At 58.7% G+C, this 20,988-nt stretch overlaps 2 protein-coding genes across 2 annotated transcripts in view; one reads left to right on the forward strand and one right to left on the reverse strand.

Moving 5' to 3' along the window:
• Positions 1-14,275, forward strand: part of PLXND1 (plexin D1) — a 78,738-nt gene extending 64,463 nt beyond the window's left edge. The window contains exons 27-36 of the mRNA XM_086619245.1: positions 1,399-1,555; positions 2,582-2,685; positions 3,739-3,802; positions 4,900-4,934; positions 6,648-6,752; positions 7,549-7,712; positions 9,160-9,307; positions 12,367-12,507; positions 13,449-13,523; positions 14,159-14,275. Coding sequence (XP_086475371.1) covers positions 1,399-1,555; positions 2,582-2,685; positions 3,739-3,802; positions 4,900-4,934; positions 6,648-6,752; positions 7,549-7,712; positions 9,160-9,307; positions 12,367-12,507; positions 13,449-13,523; positions 14,159-14,275 — 1,110 coding nt within the window. The remainder of the gene's footprint in view (positions 1-1,398; positions 1,556-2,581; positions 2,686-3,738; positions 3,803-4,899; positions 4,935-6,647; positions 6,753-7,548; positions 7,713-9,159; positions 9,308-12,366; positions 12,508-13,448; positions 13,524-14,158) is intronic.
• A 4,466-nt stretch (positions 14,276-18,741) lies between these two features.
• Positions 18,742-20,355, reverse strand: H1-8 (H1.8 linker histone). The gene is made up of 5 exons (XM_086619246.1): positions 20,322-20,355; positions 19,536-19,822; positions 19,305-19,437; positions 19,160-19,218; positions 18,742-19,086 (listed from the first exon to the last, which is right to left on the reverse strand). Exons 1-5 carry the CDS (start codon positions 20,353-20,355, stop codon positions 18,742-18,744), a joined length of 858 nt encoding a protein of 285 aa, XP_086475372.1.
• Positions 20,356-20,988: the final 633 nt, after the last annotated feature.

Consider the following 20,988-nt stretch of genomic DNA (forward strand, 5'->3'; position numbering starts at 1 on the left):
CCAGATGTGCGTCACCGTAACTCAGAGCGGGTTCGAGCTCCACATCCTCTGCAGATTCCTGTTACCAATTGACCTGTAAATTCACAGCGCAGACCGAGGGGGTTGGCAGCAGGGTGCCGAGGGTTGGCTTTCTCGGCAGAAATGGTGACTTCATAAGTCTGAGCAGGGGAAGCGTGGCTGCTTCCTGCTTAGCAAGAGGAGAAAGAAAAGTACGAACAGGGGATGCTGGAGGAAGGAGAGCAGCTGCAGGGTTAGTGCTAAGTCACTGGCAATCCCCCACATTAACCTGAACTGAACCTCTGCTTTAAAGAACACCGTGTGAAATCACATCTTCATTTAATGCTGTGGAGAAAATGGGACTTCACCTGCGCGCTCACGGTGTTGTAGTCAGGGCTGCCGACGCTGCATCCTGATGCTGAAAAGCAGTGGTGGCAGAGGAACCTCTAGGCTATGAAAATCCCGGCCGTCACTCGCACGTACCAGGTGCCCTTCTAAGGGGCAGCTGTGCTGGTGCTCAAGCAGCACCTTTGGCAGCTGCAGCTCCTGCTCTGGGCTGGCCAGGCAGGCGGCGAGATGGCTTCAGGGTCGTGTCCTCCACTAAATGAAGGCGCCACGTTGCCCTCGGGTTCGGGCACACCAAGGAGCGGAGGACACAAGCAGAGGCAAAGCTGAGGCTGTCCCAGAGCCTCATGCTTGCAGCACTTGGGTCTGCACAGCTGGCAAGAGGAGGGGGCACCCCAGCTCTGCCTCTCCTTGCTTGACTTGCAGTCGCTCCCAAAAGAGGAGAGGACCTCTCACGGGAAGAGAGTCGCTCTCGCTGCCCTGCAGCTGCCCGCTGCGGCTGTAGCAGTAGCTGTGCATCCCTGAGGTCGAGCCTGCAGCCCCTTACAGCTGCTTGTCCCGCTGTTCAGCGCGCTCTCGAGCGGGTCGTTGCTGGTGCTGGACTCCTGCCTTGCAGCAGACCCAGCCCGCGGCACGCTTGAAGCTCATTTGAACAAAGGCGCGTGGCCCGCTGCGTTGGGGGAGGCTGAGCAGCGAGCCTTGGCGCTCCCGTGAGTCGCTGCTCAGAGCCAAGAAGCTGAGGACACGGCGGGTTATGGGGCTGACCTCCCCTCCCGCCCCCGAGGTGGTCTCTGTGCAAGAGGAGGCTGCAGGGTCGCTCCCTGTGTCCTCCTGCCTGGTCACCAGGCAGGAGCCTCCAGCCTCAGGGGCTGTAGCTCAGCACCTCTCGTTGGTGTAAGGCGTAAATGACCACATTTGTTCAGCCTCATTTCCAGCAGCACGGGCCCCGAGCACACCAGCGAGAGCTGTGCAGGCACCGCAGCCTCCGTGCGTCCGTGGAGCCGGCAGAGCTGGGCAGGTCACTCCCTTTGCCCCTAACCCGGCCTCTGCCCGCAGAACCTCAACGTCTCCTTCCAAGGCTGTGGGATGGACTCGCTGAGCGTCAGGGCCATGGACACGGACACGCTCAGCCAAGTGAAGGAGAAGATCCTGGAGGCTTTCTGCAAGAACGTCCCCTACTCCCAGTGGCCAAGGGTGGAAGATGTCGACCTCGGTAAGGATCAGAAGCATTGGACCAGCCAGTCCTTAAAAGCAGATGAAGCACCTGATGTTGCTTTTGGTGTCTGTCGGAGAGCAGTGGGTAAAGCAGCACTGACACAAGGGCAGACATCAAGGCAGCCTTTTCCTGAGGATGGTCTTCAGGAATGAGTGATGGGATCAGATACTGGTGGGCAGGAGGGAGCTGCAGAACTGGAAGGAAGCTTTAGGAAAGCCCAAGTGGAGCAGAGTGACACTTGGACTTGCACCCTTTACAGCCCATAGCCTTAACTCCTGAACAGGCTGGAACCCTCTAAACACCCCTGAGCCTGCAGATGCCTTGTTAGGACGTGTCCCTCCATTAGCAGCTATAATTGAGCCCATGGGCTCCTGTCTGGCCATGGATTCTGATCTGTCGTTTGTCTGCCCAATGGCCAACTCCTGCTCCCAGAATTCAAGAAGGGTGCAAGCCCAGTGCTGGTAAGAGAAGTGCCTGCTGGCTGTGGTGCCCACGTGCCACCCGCGGGCCGTGGAGACACGTCCTGGCTGGTGGCAGTCGCAAGGTGTGACCTTTGGTGTGGTCGGTGCCGGCGAGACTCCGAAGAAGGACGCCGGGGCCGGGGTGGTGACGCGGCCCCGCTCCTTGCAGCGGGCACACACAGCGTGTCCCCCGTCACAGGCACGCGACAGCCCTGCCCTGCGGGGAGCCGCTGCCATCCCTCGGTGGCCGCATGCCGGCCACGGCGTGTCTCAGCTGCCCGGTGCTCCACAAGGCAGGTCCCACGCCGCCCTAGGGGAGAGGGGAAGGGGGAGATGTGAGCCTTAGCCACCTTTTCCAGCTCCATCCAGATCTGCTCTAGTCTGGAAATTCCCACTGCAGAGGTTCACCGCGGAGGCCATTGCTGACCATCTGCTCTGGTTTTGCAGGGCCCCGGAGCCTTGGCGGTGGGACCGCACAGCCCCTGGGCACGGTGTGGCCGTTCCCTGGCGCCGCGTGTGCCGCCTCAGGGCTGGGGTCTCACTTCTCCTTCTCTGTGTGCAGAGTGGTTCGCCACCAGCACCGACAGCTACATCCTCCGGGACCTGGATGACACCTCGGTGGTGGAGGACGGCAGGAAGAAGCTCAACACGTTAGCGCATTACAAGGTAAACCTGCGGCACCGCAGGAAGGCTTTGCTTCCTCAGAGTCTGCCCGGCCTCGGGAGCGAGCTGTGCTTCCCCCTCCAAAACCAGGATTATCAGGAACGAGCAGGGAGGTTGCCATAGCTCCGTGAGAGCTTCCGGCGAATAGACATCTGCCCTGGCGAGAAGCTCGTTAATATTGCAACACACTGAAACTAATTAAACACTCTTCATGCAAAACAAGTTATTACTGACAACAGAAAGAGGAGGGAAAAAAGCTCCTATTCCCAACGGCCACCAGCTTGGCTGATGAGTATCACTCTGCTCTTGATCTGTGCTCCTGCTGAAATCGTGGCACCATTGTCGCTGCCCGCCCTGAGAGCAGGGCCAGGGATGCCGTCGAGGAGCGGAGGCCAAAAGTGTGGGGAAATGCGGCAAATCAGATTGTTTCCTTGACTGTTTTTCCTTTCAAAATTAAATGAAACCAGAAATTCTTTTGTGATTTCCATATTCCCTGGTATGCCTGGGAGCACAATCCTCACTGGTCTGTAGCAGTGCATGGAAAATCAAAAACTGAGCTGAGTGCTTATTAATATTATTATTTGTGTAGCAGCCGTGCTGCGGAGCCCCACTGCTGGCACGGTGCCTCACTGTGCCCAGAGCCAGAGCCACAGCATGGAGAGGGCGTACCAGCCCCGCGGGTCCAGGCTGTGGCTGGGTTCCTTCTCCTCTTCCAGGGAAAGGCAAAACGGCGTCTGCACAGTGTAACGCTCTTTGCTCTTTGAATTACCTGGTGTCGACATCCAAAAGTGTATCTTGGATACACGCACTTGCCTGATTCCCCTTGGATTCCAGAGCCTCACTATCTTGCACCCGCATCTGCAAACCCCTTCCAGGCAGGGCAGTGCCACTGGTGCCACATCCAGGCTGGGGGGCAGGGGCAGGGCTGGCGCAGAGGAGGTTGGTGGCAGAGCAGCAGTTGCACCAGCGCCCCCCACTCCCGGAGTGCCCCCGGCTGCCCCAGCTCTGTGCGAGGCGCCGTGGGCCCCGTCACCCAGGTCTGCTCTCCCTCCGCAGATCCCCGAAGGGGCGTCCCTGGCCATGAGCTTGTCGGACAAGAAGGATGCGACGCTGAGCAGAGGTAACGCCGCACGTCTCTTGCCTGGCGGCTGATGACCGCCAGAAGCACGTGTGTTTCCAGAGGGGTGTCTGTGGGCACGAGTGCTGCAATGCCGTGGTGCTGCCAGCCCCCTGCCTGCATGTCGGGGAGTGGGTGGCTTCCGCACCCCTTCCAACCCCAAGGCTTGTCTGTGTCCCTTGCAAAAGTGGGGTTTTGTGCCCGCTTTTCCTTCTGTAGCAGGAATGAGGAGGATCTGGGGAGCAGACATTTCTGATATAGACGTTGCGGGAGACACAAGTGTCATGCTTGTGGTTTTGCTTTAAAAATGTGTTGTCCAGCATCCTCCTCTCTCTGCTTGCTGAGGTGCTGCGTGCTTTCCAGTCCTTAAGTCGGAGGTGTTTGCACCTTTTGTCGCACACCCTCATTGGGGATTTGCTTTCAATCTGTGCTAACAAAGTGGAAAAGAGGAAGGATCTGAAACCACTTGACTGGAAAAGCCCCTTCCCTCCCAGTTACACGTGTTCGGTTTCTTGCCAGCGTGTTCCAGCTTTCAGGCTGTGCAGAGGGTCAAAACAGTCCAAGGGACAAAAATTCATGTTGAAGAAGGAGTTTCAAACCCCATCTCCGGGCCACCCGCACGAGCCTGTCTCTGCAGCGAGAGTCCTTTCACCCGCTGGAGCAGGGAGCTGCTCGAGGCTGCCATTGCCCTGACAGCGAGTCTGGGAGATAGCCCAGGGCACGCGGGGCTGCAGGGCACCGGGGGCATCTCAGGGCACAGTGGGCATTGCAGGGCACAGTGGGGCATCGCAAGGCATCATGATGCAGGAGCTCCCTTGTGCTGATCCTGCTCTCATGCCCTCTTGGATCCCTCTTGAAAGACCCCTTGAGAGACCTCAGGTCCTCCTCAAAGTACTTCCCGAGGTACTCGCTGTGTGCCCTGGAAGGCAGTAAAGAACCCTAAACCAAAGGAAAACGCTGAGGTTGCTTGGGCTGGGAATGCCATTCGGTGCAGAGGTTCCTGGGGAAAGCAAAGTGGCTCCTGACGGGGATGGCGTCAGCAGAGGCGGGTTTGGGTTTGAGTCCCCCGCCTGAGCCGCTGTGTCTCTCTCTCTTCACAGTGAAGGATTTGGACACTGAGAAGTACTTCCACTTGGTAAGTATCCCGCTCCCGGCTGCGGGGGCTGGTGGCTGCGTGGCACGGGGCCGGGGGCCGCTCTCCCCTCCTGCCCTCCCGGGGAGCACTGCCAGGGAGCAAAGCCGTCGCTTTGGGACAGCTGCTCTGCAGCACGGCACCGGCACGCAAGGGGACGGGTCACGGCAGCAGCTCTGCTCCCCAGACCTCTCCCGCTGCCTGGACAGTGAAGATGAGGACGCTGGCGTGGCACTGGATGAAGGGCTCCTTATGGCAGCAGAGCAGTGCCCAGCTCACCTCCTGTGTATTTTGACATATTTCACCTCCACGATGGCTGGCCGGTAGCAGACAACGGAAGCTGTTGCTTTCATCCCTGCAAACGGGTGCCAAACAGGCCGTCTCGTCTCCGGCAGCAGCTGGTCCCTGGCATGCCGGCGCAGGCAGGGCTGGCACTTGGTGAGCCCTCAGCCGGGCAAGGGGCCTGGCTGTCTTGTGCTGCCAGGCTGGCCGGCAGGGAGGTGCCCCCCCCCCAAGAAAGCTGCAGCCTGGAAAGCACTGGGAGCAAAGAGGGGACCAGTCAGTGTGTGCGCAGCGCTCCCTCCTCTCTCCTGCACTTCAGTCTGTGGGTCCTGGTTTTTCTGTGTATGTGATGAAAGAGGAGAAAATCTTCCCAGCCTTGCTGATATTAACTTAATTCATCTCTCCGGGCTGGAACGTCAGATGTGATGAACAAGCTGGATCAGGGCTCGTTAGTTTTCTTCAGAGAGGCTCAAAGAGATGCAGAAAGGTTATCTGTAGACAAGCTGTAGTACTTTGGGACGTAATAAAAAATTACCAGGATGGCAAAGTAATTGTAGTGCGTGATCTAGCTGTCAGCAGCCACAGAGGGTTCAGCAGCGCGGTCAGAGCGCGCCGCAGCACCGCTGGTAGCACCCGCACAGCCTTGGTCAAGTCACCTACCGGGAGCTCCTGGCATGCTGCCCGCTTCCCAGGGCCAGCGAGATTTATTAGTTCCTGCTTGTGCACCACGCTGGAAGTACAAAGTGCTAAATGTTGCTAAAAGCTGTTATGAAAAAAGTGTTATGGACAGCAACAATATTTTATAGCCTGATGTTTTTTCTCTGGTAAGGTTTCCGTGCTCAAATAAAGTACAAACACGCAACACATGCACGCGTGTGCACACACACACACACGTACACGGAGAGCAAGGAGGGAGAAGGGACGGGAAATTGAATGTGCACGTGTGGAACGATGCCAAGATGGACTTAAATGGCTTCTGCGTCATTATAGAGCAGTAATTAGCTGACCTGACCAGTGGAATATTTATGTTTTGTTTTTAAAAAGGCCAGGGGAGGAATACTGTCTGATCGTTCTTGCACTTTTTCCAAATGTAAGGAAAGCTGGTTTCCGCGGAAGCCTTGTGCCTAAAGTGCAGCCGCACGGGGTAGCGCGCAGAGCGCAGGAAGGTGAGCAGACAGACGTGCAAAGTGAGATGGATTGTTTCATTTTCTTTGTCTAGCTTGAGAGAGACAATAAAGAGTGCAAGAGAAACAAATGTCAAAAAACCCGAGTATTATAAATCACTTTTTTAAAGCCATATAAGGGTGTATTTATAACACAGTAACTGCTTTTTAATTGAGTTTTATATGCAGTTGAAATTCTATACTGAAAGGAAAATTCAGTGTGACACTTCCAGAGAAGAGCGCTCTGAACATGTGTTTTGTATCGCACCAGGTTCTCCCAACCGATGAGTCAGTTGAACATAAGAAATCCCACAGACAGAGCCATAGGAAGAAAGTCCTACCGGAGATCTACCTGACCAGGCTGCTCTCCACGAAGGTAGGAGACGGGACACGCTCCTTCGCGGCAGGTGGGACTGTGGTTTGTGGTCTGCAGCGCCAGGGAAGGAGCGCTGCGGGGCCGGTCGCTCTCCAGAGGCAGCGGGACTGCTGGCCGGCTGCTGGCCAGCGGGAGTGTGTTCAGCGAGGCTGCCGGGCACCACTGCCTCCTGGGCTTCCCTCCAGCTTCCCAGCTTGCCCTCGGAGCAGCCCCACACGGTATCCCCGCTGGTCTGGGGTCTGCGCACATGAAAGCGGTGCTGACCGCCTCGGGGCTCGTGATGCACAGTTCAGGCCTGAACCCACCTCCCCCGCGAGAGATCCTGCTGGGAAAGGAGATGGAGATGCTCAGCTCTGGGAGCCGGGGGAGCGTCTGTGTGATCTCAATTCAGATCTGGGCTTGCCCACTCCCTGTGAGTGCTCAGCTCCAGCGGTTGGGCTCCCAGCCCATCTTTAATCCCAGCATGATGCCTCACTGGAGCAGAGATCACAAGAAGGGCCAGCAGCCTCCAGTCATCTTTGTATTTGCTGCGCAGAACAATCGCAGATGTGAGATCCTCGCAGTAAGAAAAAAAATCTCAATGCCAAAAGAAATTAAATCCAAATGCAAGCTAATTGTATTGCTATGCACGAACCAACCTTTCCCTCCCTTCTTCGGCATCCCCTTTCTCTTCTGATTTATCCAACTGGCAGAAAAGGATTTCCCCTTGTACACGGCAGTCGCAGCCCCCGATGCTGTTTTGCTGGGCTTGGGTGCTGCTGCTTTCCCATCTCCATCGTGTGTGCTTGTCCTGCAGGGCACGCTGCAGAAGTTTCTGGACGACTTGTTCAAAGCCATTCTCAGTATCCGAGATGATAAACCACCGGTGGCTGTGAAGTACTTCTTTGACTTCCTAGAGGAGCAAGCAGAGAAAAGAGGGATCACAGACCCTGACACTATGCACATCTGGAAGACCAACAGGTTTGGAAGAGGAAATCTCTTCTTTCTTTCTTTCCTTCCGACTCTCAGGAGCAGCAGCTGCAAAGCCTTGGTGTCCTGGACTCACCATTAGGTTGCTGAAAGTAGGAGAGGGACTTGGAAAGCAGGAGGGGTGGCGGAGGCGGCGGCGAAAGATGAGGCCAAACACAGGCTTGGAGAGCTTTGAACAACCAGAGCTCAGGGGAGCGCGAGCTGGAAGAGGAGGCGTAGGCAGATAAAGGGCAGAATGAACTGGCACAATAATAAAAATAATTAAAAGAGAAGCAGAAGAGGGACAGGATGACGGGAGACAGCAATGGTATTAGCTCCAAGCACTGGAGATCTGAGACAGAGTCCAAAATTATGTCAGGTCTTAAAACATCACGGAGATTTTAAAAAGTGTGTTTGGCTCCTTTTCATTTGCTTTCTGGCTTTTCAGCCCTTGGGGGCACTTCGCCCGACTTATCTCTGTAACCAAGCTGAGACTGCAGGGTATTCACAGGACTCCAGGAGCTGGTGCTGTGACAGCAGCAGGCACCACAGCTCTGGGTGCCAGCCGGGAGCGGTGCTGGGGGCCGCGGTGAGCAGCAGGGGTGGGGTGGTGGAGCCAAAGTGAAGGAGGGAAGTAGAGCAGGGGCAGAACCAGAAGATTTAGCCGGGGAGGGCAAGGTGCTTGGAGGGAGCGTTAAGGAGAGGCTCAGCGCTTCTGAGGCTGCAAGGACAGTAACTGTTTCCAGCCCAACATGAGAAAATTAAACCCAAATTTGGCTGGGATAGCCGGCGTGCGGATTGAGCGGCGGGTTTGCCTGCCCCTCATTACCTTTGAGTGCCAGTGGAGCAAAGACTCACCGCGGTTTTCACTCCTCAGCTGCTGAGGAGCGATGGTGGGAAGGGCGAGCGATGTGTTGAAACCATTGTGGCCAAACGAGCAGTGAAATAACCGGAGGAGAAAATTACGAGCGAGCAGAAGAAAAGACATGCGATGTGTTTCACGGGGCCAGGCTCACCATCAGAACCAGATGATGGTTGCTGTCGGGGAAGCAGGAAAAGGCGCTGACACCGTTGCTACAAAAAAATCAGCAAGCGAGGAAGCCCGATTCCGCCCCACGCAGGGAAAGCTGCCGGTGCCTCTGCTGGCGCGCAGCCGGCTCGGGGAGCCGCGGCAGGGCGGGGGTGCACGCTCGCCCCGACAAGGCTGTGCGGGAAGTCTCCTGTCCGTGCTGCGTGCTCCGACCTGAAGAAATGTCTCTTCAGGGTGCAGCCATGCGCCTGCCTCTCTGGCAGGCACGGGGCCGTTCGTGCCGGGGTGATTAAATAGCACAACCTGGCTCCTCATTTTTGTCCTCTCTACTATTCACCTTGTATCATCATCTTTCCTGCGTTTCCTCCTCTCTCCCTCTGGAGCACAGAAATTCACCCGGTGTGTGTCCCCGGCTTGTTTCCTTTGCAGCCTACCTCTGAGGTTTTGGGTCAACATCCTGAAGAACCCACAGTTCGTCTTCGACATTGACAAGACAGACCACATCGACGCGTGTCTCTCTGTGATAGCCCAGGCCTTCATCGACGCCTGCTCCCTGTCGGACCTGCAGCTGGGCAAGGTATGGGCCGGAGGGCACATCCCGCTGCTGCTCGGGCAGCCACAGCCACAGCCCGGCACGGGTGGGAAGGGGCTGTAGGAGTCGCCCCCAGCAGCAGGGCTGGCTGGGAGCCACTCGCTCAGGGTCATGCAGTGAGTTTTGGCTGTCTCGAAGGGTGAGCTCTCCCTTCCCCGTCGCTTTGTTCAGACTTGAGCTTGAGATTCACACCCCTGTCCCAAACAGCGGTCAGGGACTGGGAGCGCACGGCCACAGGCAGGATGGGCAAAAGGCAGGAGGCGGAGGGAGACCCAGCCACTGGCTGCTGTTCTCGGCGTTGCCCCGTGGCCATAAAAGCTGTCCCGCGGTCGCAGGAGAGCACCCAGCGTGGTCGGCACTGCGTCTGTGTCGCTGCCTGACAGGGCCGGGCTGGTGCGTCAGCAGACGAATATTCCCTGCCATTGGCTTGGGCAGGGGGGCAGCGTACCAAGGTGACATGGGTGGGTGCCAGCTCTGCGCTGGGCGCAGGCACAGGGCACGGGCAGACTGGGCAGGGGAGCCCACTCCCTCAGTCAGGGCTGGTTTAGGGGACAGCATCAGCAAAACAATCCCAAAACAGCAGCTGGGGGATGATGTCCACTCCCAGTAGCAGGATGGAAAATGACTGAGCTTCAGGGGAGGCTTTAGTCATTGCTCAGTGGTTTCTGCACAGCATCTCCCCTGGGAGAGCCATGCCAAGCTCGGGGGCGAGCCAAACCCTCGCGAACACGGGCCGTGCTGCCCAGGCAGCTCAGAGCAAGCCTGGCTCTTGTGGAGCTGCGGGACTGCCCGGGCCATCGCGCTGATGCCATCCCTCAGCACCTGGCAGCCCTTGGTGGGCGCTGCCGCAGCCCCACCAGCGGGGCGGCCGGTGCTCCCCTCCAGCGGCAGCGTCTCTGTCACACACCGGCCACCTCCGGTGCGCGGTCAGGGCCGGGCAGGCTCGGCACACCCGCCCGGGAAGCTGAGCCTGCTCCGAGCGCACGCGAGGCTGCGCGGGCCGTGCCTCCTCGCCCGCCGGCGGGCTCCCGCGCAGCATCCCGCGGGGCCGGGAGGCAGCGAGCCGTCCGGCGCACATGGTTTCTGTTCTCCCGCTGGCTTGGCTGAGTGCGGTGTTGACATTTGGAACTTCCCAACATAAATAAGTTTTATTAAGCAGCGCTGTGAGCCGTCCCCGCTGTCCCCCACCGCAGAGGCTGGCGGGAGCGGTGCGTGACGCAGAAGGGACCCTGCGGAGAGGGGCGGGAGGCGGGTGCTGCTCAGTGCATCCCCCAGACCCAGAGCACCGGAAGCCTTCGCTGGGAGAGGTTAATACTGGAGGAAGATGTAACGAGCACCTAATTTTTTGTTTGTTTGCGTTTGGGACCTTTTTTTGCATGTGTTACGAAACACCTACAATTTGTCCTCTTCAAGCTGTGGATGAGGGGAACAGGGGTCAACTGAAGTCAGACAGCAGATGGAAACATTTTTCAGGAACACAATAGCATAAGTGAAGGAATTGTTGAGTAATGTGGGAAGAATAAATCCTCAGCATAAAAATCAGCTTGAATATACATGCAAGAGATCGCTGAATGTTTTCCAGGCTGGATTCCTCCCCTGGTTTCAGCATGTTGCTCTTGATACTGCAAATTTGAGAGCAGACTCAGACTCTGTACATCCACAGTGCACAAGCAGTTAATAGACTAGCACCCATCTCTTCATAACACAGAGTGGACAAATCAGGGGCAAATTAAAAAACAACTCAAAAAAGAGGCAGCATGGGTTTCTTTCATGTTTTCAAGGGGAAAAAAAAATGTTGTGAGCAAGCTCTGTAACTTGGCTGTATTCCTGTAATGCCTTGTCATTGGGTTTGAAAATAAACTGCCGTGGGATCTGGTGCCACAGCCTGGTGCCCATTTCCCGTTTCCCCTGCAGCATTAGCCATGCTACATATTGCAGCAGCAGATTGCAGTTACCCCGGGCTGCCGTGTTTACTGCCCGGCGCAGCTGAAGACGCTGCCTCCCCGGCTGGAGGCCCCGTGCCCGTCTCCTCAGAAGATGCTCCCTCCGCTCTCCACCTGCCAGAGCACCAGGGGCAGCCCTGCACCCCGTGTCGGGGCGGCGGGATGCGTTGGTCCTACTCCCCTCTGTGTACAGAGCCTGGGGCTGTTTCCCTTTGGGATGCAACGCTGGGCCAGTCGGCCAAGTTCATTCCCGGGGTAATGATACCGGCGGGGCAGGACTGCCTTGAGGTTAAAATCATTCATGCTTGTGTTCGCGAGGAGTGCAGGCGGGGTTATGCCTTTACTGGTGCAACCTCATTGTGTGGCTGGGAGGTTAAGACTTCTTTGTCCGAGCTGACATTAATCAAGAGAACTCAGTATTTTCTGTTAATTACTTTACGTGCACTCAGTATAGGCCAGGCAGGCTGGGTTAGCTGATGCCAAATAAATCAAAGCTACATGAAAAATCCAAGAGCAACATTTCAACTGACAGAGTTCAGCTTGTAAGAGAGCTTTATTCTTTGGTTTAAATCAAGCTGGCTGCTCAAGAGACCCGAGGAAACGCATGCAGAAGTCCTTCCCTCATTACCAATTTCCACACGCAGTGCCACGGAGCACAAGTGTTTTATCCAGCAGCCACGCTGTGCCAGTCTGCAGAGCATCACCTGGCAGCAAGCCACCTTGCCTGGCCCTGCGCACATTTTTCGTTTGCCCTTGCTGCAAATTAAAACGCACACACAGGCCACCTTCATGGGCACTGTAGCTAACAAAGCTTCGGCTGTGCTGGGAGGAAGGGCAGAGGGATGGTGCTGTGGCCCCGCAGGCGGGTGGTACCTGCCCGCAGCACCTCCATGTGTCTGTCCTTAACTGCTTTGTGCCTCGGTGCCATCCCACCGCGCTCCTGCCCGCGTGAAGCCAGGACCAAAGGCGCAGTGGTTTCCTGCGCCCAGCGTAGCTGAAGTCGGTGTCTGATGGTTAGCACGTGGGCCAGACAAACAGGGTAAAAAGTTTTCAGCCGGGAACAGTACGGTGTCTGATTTCGGTATCTCGCCCTCGCTCTAGGACTCCCCGACCAATAAACTGCTGTACGCCAAGGAGATCCCGGAGTACAGGAAGATCGTGCAGCGATACTACAAGCAAATCCACGACATGCCCCCGCTGAGCGAGCAGGAGATGAACGCCCACCTCGCGGAGGAGTCGCGGGTAAGGCGCGCTGGGCTGCAGCAGGCGAGGGGGGGAGCTCGGCCGGTGTGCCCCCCCATGCCAGGGACGAGGTCGGGTCTGCTGGAGCGCAGAGCACCGAGCCCGCTCTGCTCTGCTTGGCAGCGGAGTCGGGGACCAGCAGGGAAGGCAGATAAGCTGCCATCAGCTACCGCGTAGATGCTGGAAGGAGCAAACAAGAAAGCGTATTTTGCCGCAGACTTCCAGGCACAAACTCCACCTGACCTAATTCCAAGCATCTTCAAGTACTGCCGGAGCTGCTGTAAACACCCATGAGTTAGCTTGAACCTAACGAGCTTTGGCACCACTGGGAGGTGGAAGCAAAATTCCATGCCAAAGAGCCAGGAAGTTTGGAAAAGGATCGGCGCAGTGCTGCAGCCCCCGGCCAGCTGGCCCCCAGGTGCCCAGTGCCAGGGCCAGCCCCGAGCCTCAGGCAGCCGCTGGCAGCCAGCCCTGGCAGCCGGCCTGTGTGCAGGATGCTGGCCCTGGTACCAGCTATGGGAGCTGGCAGCCGCGCTCCGGATCCGAGTCGTGCCAGTGATGTGCCACAGCCTCCTCAAAATTGAACCATGTCCCTGAAGTGTTTTAGCTTCAGCCACCAAGCTGGTTTCTTCCGTTGGCATCCCTCTGCCTGGCTCTGCGCTACCCCGTCCGTGGAAAGGGCTGTGAGCACTGCGGGGTGAGCAGTGCTTTCAAACGTGGGCATTTGAGACCGGCTTTAGAAAGACTGAGGCTGTTTCTGCTGGAAGCAAATTCACCCTCCTCAAAGGAGTAGGTCAAAAGTCCAGCGGCATCCATGCGACACTAACAAAAACACCCAGGGAAAACCTTTTTTGAACCCAGTTAATGTCTGCTGGTGGGGCTTGAACTCGCTTGCTGCAGCACGTTAATATTCCTCCCCTCTTTGTTCTGTCTTTATAAAGAAATACCGGAACGAATTCAACACCAACGTCGCCATGGCTGAGATATACAAATACGCCAAGCGATACCGCTGCCAGGTAGGCACGCTCAGCGTACCCGCGGAGGGACCGACACGCGGTGTTTTGTGACGCGGTGGTCAGGTGCCTGCATCCCGTCCCACAGAAAAGGGCTCACCGTTTGCCGCATAGTCCCGCGCACATACGTAATACATGCGCACACTGACGCACCTGCTCCCCTGTCCCTTGGCTGACGACTTCTTGGAAGAGGAGGCCGGCTGTTCCTGGCTGGTTCTAACCGCGCTTGGCTGGGCCGGACTGAAGCAGGGCTGTCCGATGTGTCGCCCCACACATGCTTTCAGGAATGCAGAGCACACTGGTACAGTCTGCACCCACTAATAGTTGCCACCCGCCACCCCAGCCGAGGCACCGGCCCTGGCACCCGCACGCTGCAGCCAGCTCTGCGCTGTGAGCTTTGTTACTACATTGTTTTTTTGGGTGCGTTCCCCTCCTCTCACCCCCTGCCCAGGGGCTCGGCTGTGCCCCAGAACGGCTGGAGGGTGCTGGGGTGCGTGAGCGCAGGGGCTGGGTGGGCTCTCCCTGTTGGAGCTCTGGCTGGGATTCGGGCTCAGCAGGGCTGGGAGGGAGCTGGGCTGGCGGATGGGCACCCCGACCTGCATCACCTCAGCCACCCCCCCTGCCCGTGTCTCCTGCAGATCGTGGCTGCCCTGGATGCCAACCCCACGACGAAGCGCACCCAGCTCCAGCACAAGTTTGAGCAAGTGATTGCGCTCATGGAGGATAACATCTACGAGTGCTGCAGCGAAGCCTAGGCTGACCGCAGCCCTGGAAGTGGCCTTCTCCGCAGCGCAGTGCCGCAGGGAACCCGCCTTCAGCCGTGGGTACCCTGTGGATCGCCTCCACCAGGGCCGTTCTCAGACCAGCCCTAGGTGGGGGTGGGCCTGGCCCGCGGCTGAAGGGCTCCTTCACCCAACAAGAAGCCACGAGACACCTTTCTGAGCAGCTCAAACCCCCTCTGGTCTGCACTGTGGCACCCATAATTTATTTGCTGTTGCCAGCCAGAAACGGAGACGTGAGGCTTGTGGCAAGCTCGGTTCACCAGTTCCCTCTGATGAGTGCCCGGGCAGTCGGCAGCTCCCTGCATCCCTGTCTGTGGTTCTGCAGGAGGAGAGGTGGGGCTGCGGGAGCCGCAAGGACGGACACAGAGCAGAAGGGCGGCTCAGGAACGAGCAGAGACCGCACAGGCCAGCGGAGCAATGCCGCACATTCCACACCATCCCGCTGACATCCTTGTTTTTCCAGCACCAGGGACTCTATCAGCTGTTCACTATCTGCTGCATTCTGTGTATTTTTGTGCCTTTTGATTTTTGTACTGTATGTGTAGACATAACCACTCCTCCATCTGAGACTTGGGCAACACGGGGAACTCGAGCCTGAGACAAAGCAGTTGCTTCCCGAGTAGCTAAGGCATGGTGAAAGCACTTTATCCCCAACGGAGACGGCCGTTACGGAGCCAGTGGGAGTGTGTTACCTGTTGGCAGGGTGGGAGGGGCTGCGCCCTCCCCCAGGCCCCCGTAGCTGGCACACGGTGAGCTGAGTTGTGGCACAGACACGTACCCCCACCCTCCAGCCCACCGGTCTCGGCCACGGCTTCTGCCCAGAAGGCCAGAGGTGATGGGCAAGGGGAAGGACGTGCCTCGTGCTGCGGTGCCAGTGCCACGCTGGCTGCGCCCACGTCTGTGGCACTGCCCCAGCCCCGGTAACACCGCTCGTGCTGTCAGGGCTCCGCTCATGCTGATGGCTCTCTGACAGCGCAGACGTGAGCCGCGTGCAGGGCAAAACACCGGGCAGCATCTCCCCTCCTGCCCCAGCATCTCCCTGTGAGCATCCCCAAAGCAGGGTCAGTGCTGCAGAGGTGTCGTCCCGCAGCAGCTCGTTCTGCTGCTGTGCACCCAGCCCACCGCGGTTGTCTCCTGAGCGGAGCCGGGAGCGCGTCCAGTCTTTTCTCGGCCCATAAAGGCAAAGGGACTGGACCCCATCCCCGCGGCAGCACGATGCTCTGGCTCGCACAGCCCAGTAGAGCAGCTCCATCACCCTGAGCTGCAAACAAAGGTAGAAAGTGTCCCACACGTACACAGGGCCAGCGAGGAGGGTCGCACTGCGCAGACAAACGGAGATCCTCCAAGACCCAGAAACTTCACTGCCATCCCACGGCACCCGTGCTGGGGCAGAACCCATCCCAGCTTGGTGGCCTGTTCTTTCCACAGGCAGCTTTGGCCTTTCTGCAGCCAGGGGAACTGTGACCGCTCCGGCTCTGCCCAGCGTCACGCGGGCCCCTCTGTAGAGGCTGGAGCGCAGCTCACGCCACGTGCTGGAAGCCAGCGTTCACCTGCAGGCAAGGGCAGCCTGCCCAGGAAAGCTAAAGCCGGCCGTAGCCACCACGTTTTCAAACTGCCAAATAGAAAAGAAAAAAAAAAAAAGAAAAAAGTTACTACCTCACTCCAGGCAGGGTCGGTCTAAGGTGAGCCTCTGTTACTCATCCAGCTGGAAAGGATGCAACCTGGTGTTAGATGACTTTGGTCCACCAAAACTCCTCCTGGGTGACTCACTGCCATGGACAGGTGGCTTCCATCCCATCGTTTCCAGTAATGCCACATTTGTCAGAGATCGGAACATCGCAATTGCATATGTGTATATAGATATCTATTTTAAAACAAATGATAGACTTTATCCAGTATGTTAAAAGGGGGAGGGGGGGGTGTAGGGAGGGGAGGGAAAGGGGAAGAACAGAGGGTTTTTTTAAAGAGAACTACAGGAAAAGTACAGACACTGTAGAGGTTTCAATGTCTTTGCTGAGGATGCGGCTTCAGAATAGAAACTCTTAAGAATGTAGCTGGGCTACATTTTATTTTGATTTCACAAAAACTCTTGAAATTTTTTTTTTTCTTTTAGAAACTGTGAATAGCTGCCAGAGATATAGGCAGGCCCAGCACAGGGAAGGCGAGGGTGAGAAGGACCGAGGTAGTGGAGAACGTTGAGCTTGACGGGAGGTGGGGGAAGGGCCGTGGAGCAGTAGCCCCGTGTTGTTACGAGGAAGGATTCAGGTGAGCCGGCAGCGAGCGTAGTTTGCCTCCAGGTGATGTGACTGGGCCACATATTGGGGCCTATTGCTTTATTATTTAATTTTTTCCAAAGCAAAAGGAAAAAAAAAAGTAGTTGCTACAACCATTTTAAAGGAACAACTTTAACAGAGCAGAAGCTTGAGGGTTTGTAGTGTTGCCTTGAACCCCCGAGCCCTTTGTAACATGTTTTTTAAACTTTGGCACGTGTTGTGGGTGTAGTGCCCTTACCTGCTGTGTAGTGGAAGTGGCAGACTCTCGGAAAAGCCTATCTTTGTAATAAAACAAGGTGCTGAAACCTGCGGAGTGGAGTTCCTGCCTCCGCGCACACGGTGCCACGCGACACTGCGGAGGATGCGTGCGGGTGTGCGCAGCGAGCCGTGCGTGTAGGAAACGTGCCGCGCTCAGGGCTGGCAGCTCAGCTGGTAACCACCTGGGTTCCGTACGAGATGGCTTCTGACCCCGCAGGCTGCAGCCCCCTGGTTTCCTGCAGAGCATGCCGCAGCCACGCACCGCTCCGGCCACCCGGTGCCACGGCTCCTGCCGGAACAGGAGCTGGTGCGAGAGGCAGAGATCTGCATGAGGACACCACCAGGTGCCTGCACTGAGTGCACGCCGTGCCACACGCAAGGAGCAGTGCCGCTGCAGCAGTGCCCAGGGCCGGGCACCCTCACCTCTGCCGGGTGCCTTCAGCCCAAAGACAGTGCCGTCTCGCAGCCCCAGGGAGCCCAGCACCCGCTCTGCACCACCACCACCCTCGAGGCTTCAGCACTGCGGCACGAGCCGTGGCCCATAGGTCTTAACAACCATGGCATTGCGAAATCCCTCTCTTCCACCTCCCCCAGTAAAAGCTGCTCTTTTCAGACACCAGAGGGATTTTCTTTTCCCTGCTAGAGAGTTGATTCTTAGGGAAGCTAAATCCAACTATTAAATGCTTTGGCCTCTCGTAAAGCCTCATGTTTCACAGAGTGCCTGGTGAGAGAGGACCCAGCTGATGCCCAGTTCTGCTATGGGACGTTTCCAGCCGAGCGAGCGGTGCCTTGTGAGGTGAGCCGTCACCGAAGGGGGGGACGAGCTCTGCTCAGTTACCACTGCAGCATCCCCCACCCTTCCCAGAGGGGGAACACGAGTTTCAGCTCCATTAAAGATGGATCATGGCCAAGGCTGACGTTTAAAGAGAAGTCAGTTTGCTCAGCTCTTGCTTAAGCCCCGAAGCAAGGCCAGGAGCCTTGGAGGGCATCGGCAAGGCCAGCTGAAGATTAGCAAAATCCTCTTTAGGAAGAGAGTTTTACTTCCACTTATTTTCTCCTGCACAGGAGGACTATAACCCTTTGCATTATCAGGCTGACCTTCAGAAGGGCTCTGTTCTGTGCAGAGCGAGAGGAACTCGGCCATTTGAAGCTACTAAATGAAAGTGTTCGTGTGTTGACCCACTGGAGCTGGCAAGACAAGTTTGGAGGTGGGAGCTGTGCCGCAGAGAGGCAATGAGAGCGCAAGCAATGCTGCAGCCCGCAGCAAACACCCCAAACTCCTTTTCCGAGCTCTTAAACACTTCTGTCTTCCTCTTGCCATGGCTCCAGCCCAGGCCGCTCCCCTGGCACTGGGACCCTTGCCCATGGCACACACCCAGACATGCACCCCAGCCCTGCCATAATCCTGGCTCAGCCAGGCATTAGCACAAGGGGCAGCCACAAGGCAGTGGGCCAGATGCCCACTCCACGCTGAGCCTGTGGGCACCGCTGCCCCACACTAGTGGGGCTGGCCAAGCCCGACCCTCGCAGTGCCATGGCCCCCACCCAGGCCATCACCTGGCACCTGGGCTCACTGCCAGCTGGGACACACACCACCACCGCTGCCCAGGTGTGCCACTGCACTGCTGGGGACACGCGGGCACAGACAGGGCACTGCTCCACAAGGGCAGTGGCAGCAGCTGCTGGCAGCACCGGCGCACGGCTGCGGCACACGGGCCGAGCCGGGGGATTTTGGTGCTGGGAGTGCAGGGGCAGGTGCCCGCGAGCGGGGCAGCAGTCACGCCATTTGGTGAGGGGTGAAGCTTTATTAGCAGGAGGTGAACACAGAGTTAAAATCTGTCCTGGGGACTAAAACCGACCCAGACACCAGGGCCCGGCCCAGCCGAGAGCGGGGCTGCCAGGGACCCTCTATGGAGCCTTCCTGCTTGCTGCGGCGGGCACTGCCCGCTGCAGCCCAGCCTGCCCCTGGCTGGCTGCTGGGGGCTGCTTTGCGCTGCCCCGGCCCCCATTGGCCGCGGGGGCGTCCCGCCGTGCCCCCGCGGGTGCCTTCTCCTTGCTCCTTCCCACCGGGGCCTTCCGGGGCGCCTTCACCACAGTGCCCACAGGGCTGTGGCCGTCACCCCCTCCTGCGCCCGCAGCCGACAGGGCCACACGGCGCCCTGCGCGCCCTGTGCCGGGGCCACGGGGGCGGCCGGCAGCTCGCGGGGGCTTCGCTCCGTCACTCCCGGGCTGCGCTGCTGCTGCTGGCGGGGCCTGGAGAGGAGAGAGCACCTCAGGTGCTGCCATGCCACGTGCCACCCCACACTGCAGGGTCTGGTCTACTCACCTCTGCCGGCTGCGTCCTCCGCTTCTGCTTCGCCGCCGCTGGCTGCTTCTCCGTGGAGGCTGTGGGAGAAGGGGTGGTGGGTGAGCCTGAGCAGGAACCTCTCTGCAGGGCAGTCGGGGCAGCTGGGGGCAACACCAGTCCTCACCTTGCTGCTGCATGCCAGCTGCAGGCACCTGTGGAGCTGCGGCAGCCCTCCTGGTCCCCTTCCCTGGCGCCTGCCCTCCATCCACATCTGCCCGCACCGGTGGCTTTGTGTGCCGCAGCTTCTCGGGGGCTAACTGGGGTGAGAGGGGCAAAGGGTCCAGGCAGCAGCTCAGCCCCACCCACCATGCCAGGGCTGGCAGTGCCCCATGGCACCCCATAGCACCCCACTCACCTTGAAGCGGCCAGTGGCCCCCGTGGCAGAGGAGCTGGGGGGCCGCACCAGGTCACCGCGGCGCAGCCCCGTGCTCAGCGCCCGCTTCAGCAGGTACTTGAGGCGGATGGGGTCCACAGCAGGGTAGCGGGCCAGGATGAACCGCTTGATGGCGGCAACAGAGACACCCTTCCTGCCGCCCTGTGCCCGCAGCACCTCCTTGACCATCTGCAGGGTGGGTGGGTGCGGCGGCCGCCGGCCACGGGCCCGTGGAGTGGGAAGCTGGGCTGTGCCCGCAGCTTCGGCTGCTGCAGGAAGAGGGGCACCTCTTGGGAGCAGGGCCAGCCCCGGGCACTCACAGCCTGAGGGCAGCAAAGCTCCCTGGCAGCCATGACCCTGCACATCCCTGCAGCCTCACGGGGACTGCGGCCACCGGAGCCCCAGTGAAGCCCGGGAGCCCAAGCAGAGCCCCCACCCACAGCACCACCAGGGCCCCACAGCACTTGGCAAACCCCTTACCCAGCTCAGGCTCCATGGCAGCACACCAGCCTACAGCACCACTGCCCCTGCTCACCAGCTCCCTTCACTTCCAGCTAATTTATCTGATTAGCACCCTGCCCGCAGGGGTGGGCAGCAGCTGCTAATTGCTGTGGTTGCCACTCCCGTGGGAGCAGGTGGCTGAGGAGTTGGGTGCCCTTTGCCAAAGCTTTGTGAGGGTGGTGGGGTCGGAGGGTGTTGCAGTGGCACAGGGTGTTTGTGCCACTGTCTGTCCTGCCCTTGCTCACAAGCAGAGCCTGAGCAACTCACGAGCTGCGCTTTGGTGCAGGAACAGCGCGACCATGCCCGCCTCAGTGCGCCGTGTCCGTCCCTTCCTCCGTACGGAAGCGCCGCGGGGCTCCGGGAGCACCGTCTGCCAAAGCCGCGGGGCAGCTGTGAGCCCGAGGACGGGCCGGGACCCGGCGGCAGGAGTGGCTCACGGCCCCACTCGGCGGACGTGTTACCGCACCGACGGACGTGCAAAGCGCTGCCCAGAAAGACCTTCATCAAGGTCTGTGCTCACCAGCTGAGCCCAGGGGCCGGATCCTGGCAGCGGATCGAGGTGCCGGCAGGAGCCAGGTCTGGAGCAAGGAGCTGGGAGAAGCACCCTGTGCCTGGGCGCCGCGTGCCCGGCTCCCCCTAGACCAGCACCACCAGCCTGTTCCCTGCTCCGTTTCCGGTCCATTTCCAAATTCCCCAGGAAGGAGCCAATGGGGACACAGGAGGGCTGCAGGGGCTGGCACCACAGCGGGGATGAGTGCGTCTCTCCCAGCCATCTTCTCCTCCTGGATCGGGCCATCACCTCTCTGGCAGTTCCGTGATGCCTCCGGCAGCTGCCCAGGCTGGCAGGGGGTGTCCCAGACCCTGCCCTGCCCCTACCACCACCAGCAGCAGCCATAGGGCTGGGCATCATGTGGGGCAACAGCCCATGGGCTTG

The sequence above is a fragment of the Tauraco erythrolophus genome, chromosome 12 (assembly GCF_009769465.1).
Source record: "Tauraco erythrolophus isolate bTauEry1 chromosome 12, bTauEry1.pri, whole genome shotgun sequence".
In the NCBI taxonomy this organism is placed as follows: domain Eukaryota; kingdom Metazoa; phylum Chordata; class Aves; order Musophagiformes; family Musophagidae; genus Tauraco; species Tauraco erythrolophus.